This window comes from Castanea sativa, chromosome 9 (assembly GCF_040712315.1).
Source record: "Castanea sativa cultivar Marrone di Chiusa Pesio chromosome 9, ASM4071231v1".
Taxonomy (NCBI): Eukaryota; Viridiplantae; Streptophyta; class Magnoliopsida; order Fagales; family Fagaceae; genus Castanea; species Castanea sativa.
Window position 1 is genome coordinate 13,163,687 of NC_134021.1, and position 1,174 is coordinate 13,164,860.

The 1,174-nt window shown below is 43.5% G+C and overlaps 1 protein-coding gene across 1 annotated transcript; it reads left to right on the forward strand.

Annotated features, from left to right (window-relative positions):
• Nucleotides 1-397: 397 nt before the first annotated feature.
• LOC142608771 (uncharacterized) lies at nucleotides 398-931 on the forward strand. Its single transcript, XM_075780451.1, has one exon. The coding sequence runs from the start codon at nucleotides 398-400 to the stop codon at nucleotides 929-931; it is 534 nt and encodes a 177-aa protein (XP_075636566.1).
• The last annotated feature ends 243 nt before the right edge of the window (nucleotides 932-1,174 follow it).

Sequence of the window (1,174 nt, forward strand, 5' to 3'; positions counted from 1 at the left end):
AGTCCCACCAAAGGGGTTTTTAGCCGAGACCTAGGAGGGATTTGAGAATCCAAGAGCCCAGTGCTCGAGTAGGAGAAGTCAGTGTGACATTCAAGGAGCCAGTGCACAAAATTCTAGACCGAATAAAAAACGAGCCATATTTTCGGTGGCTGAGCAAGATGGGGGTGATCCGTCAAGAAGAAATCATAATTTGTATTGTACTTATTATCGGGACAAAGGGCACACCACTGAGCAATGTAGGATTTTGAAAGACTATTTGGAGCAATTGGTGAGATCAAGGCATTTGAAGGAGTTTGTTCTGGAATCAAGGAGTGGTGATACTGGGTAAATTGCAAGACCTTGGGGGAATACTCTCCCACCCCCGTTGGGTGTGATAAAAGTTATACACGCTGCTTCAATGGGTATGTCTGTGACCCAAAGAAAATGGGTGTTAACTGTGGTGCCAGCAAAAAGCCACCGAGGAGAACAACCAGTAGGGAAGAGGATGAAGTATACTCGGGAACCAATTGCGTTTAATCATGAGGATTTCGAAGGAACAACTCAACCTCATGATGATGCGCTGGTAGTTACTGCTCGGATAAACGACTTTATAGTAAAGAGAGTATTAGTAGACCAAGGAAGTGGGGTTAAAGTAATGTATCCCGACCTATTCAAGGGTCTGCGTCTAAAGAATGAAGATTTGTCCAAGTATGATACACCTCTAGTGGGATTTGATGGTCGAATGGTGATTCCTGAAGGGCAAATCTCAATTCTTGTGAGTATGGAGGGAAATGAGGTACTGGTGAATTTTATAGTAGTTAGCTCATTTTCACCCTATATGGCCATTCTCGGTAGACCATGGATACATGCGATGGGAGCAGTCCCGTCCACTTTGTATGTTAAAGTCAAGTTTCACACTGACCATAGTATTGCAACAATGAGAGGAAATTAACAAGTAGCAAGGCAATGCTTGGTGGTACCTGTAAACCGAGAAATAAAGCAGAAAAAGGCTATCGAGGATGCCCCTTTATAGCAATTACAAGAGCCCCAAGGGGAGCAAGGGGCTGGTAGTGCCGAGGACCTTATCAAAGTAAGTATATTGCGAAACGAGAATAAGAGTTTTCAAATAGGAGCAAGTATGTGGCATGAGGATCGGGTAGAAGTGTTGTTGATATTAGTACAAAATCCGGATGTT

Excerpts from the sequence above, each read along its gene's own strand:
- LOC142608771 (XM_075780451.1), top strand. The coding sequence starts at position 398 with ATGGGTATGTCTGTGACCCAAAGAAAATGGGTGTTAACTGTGGTGCCA.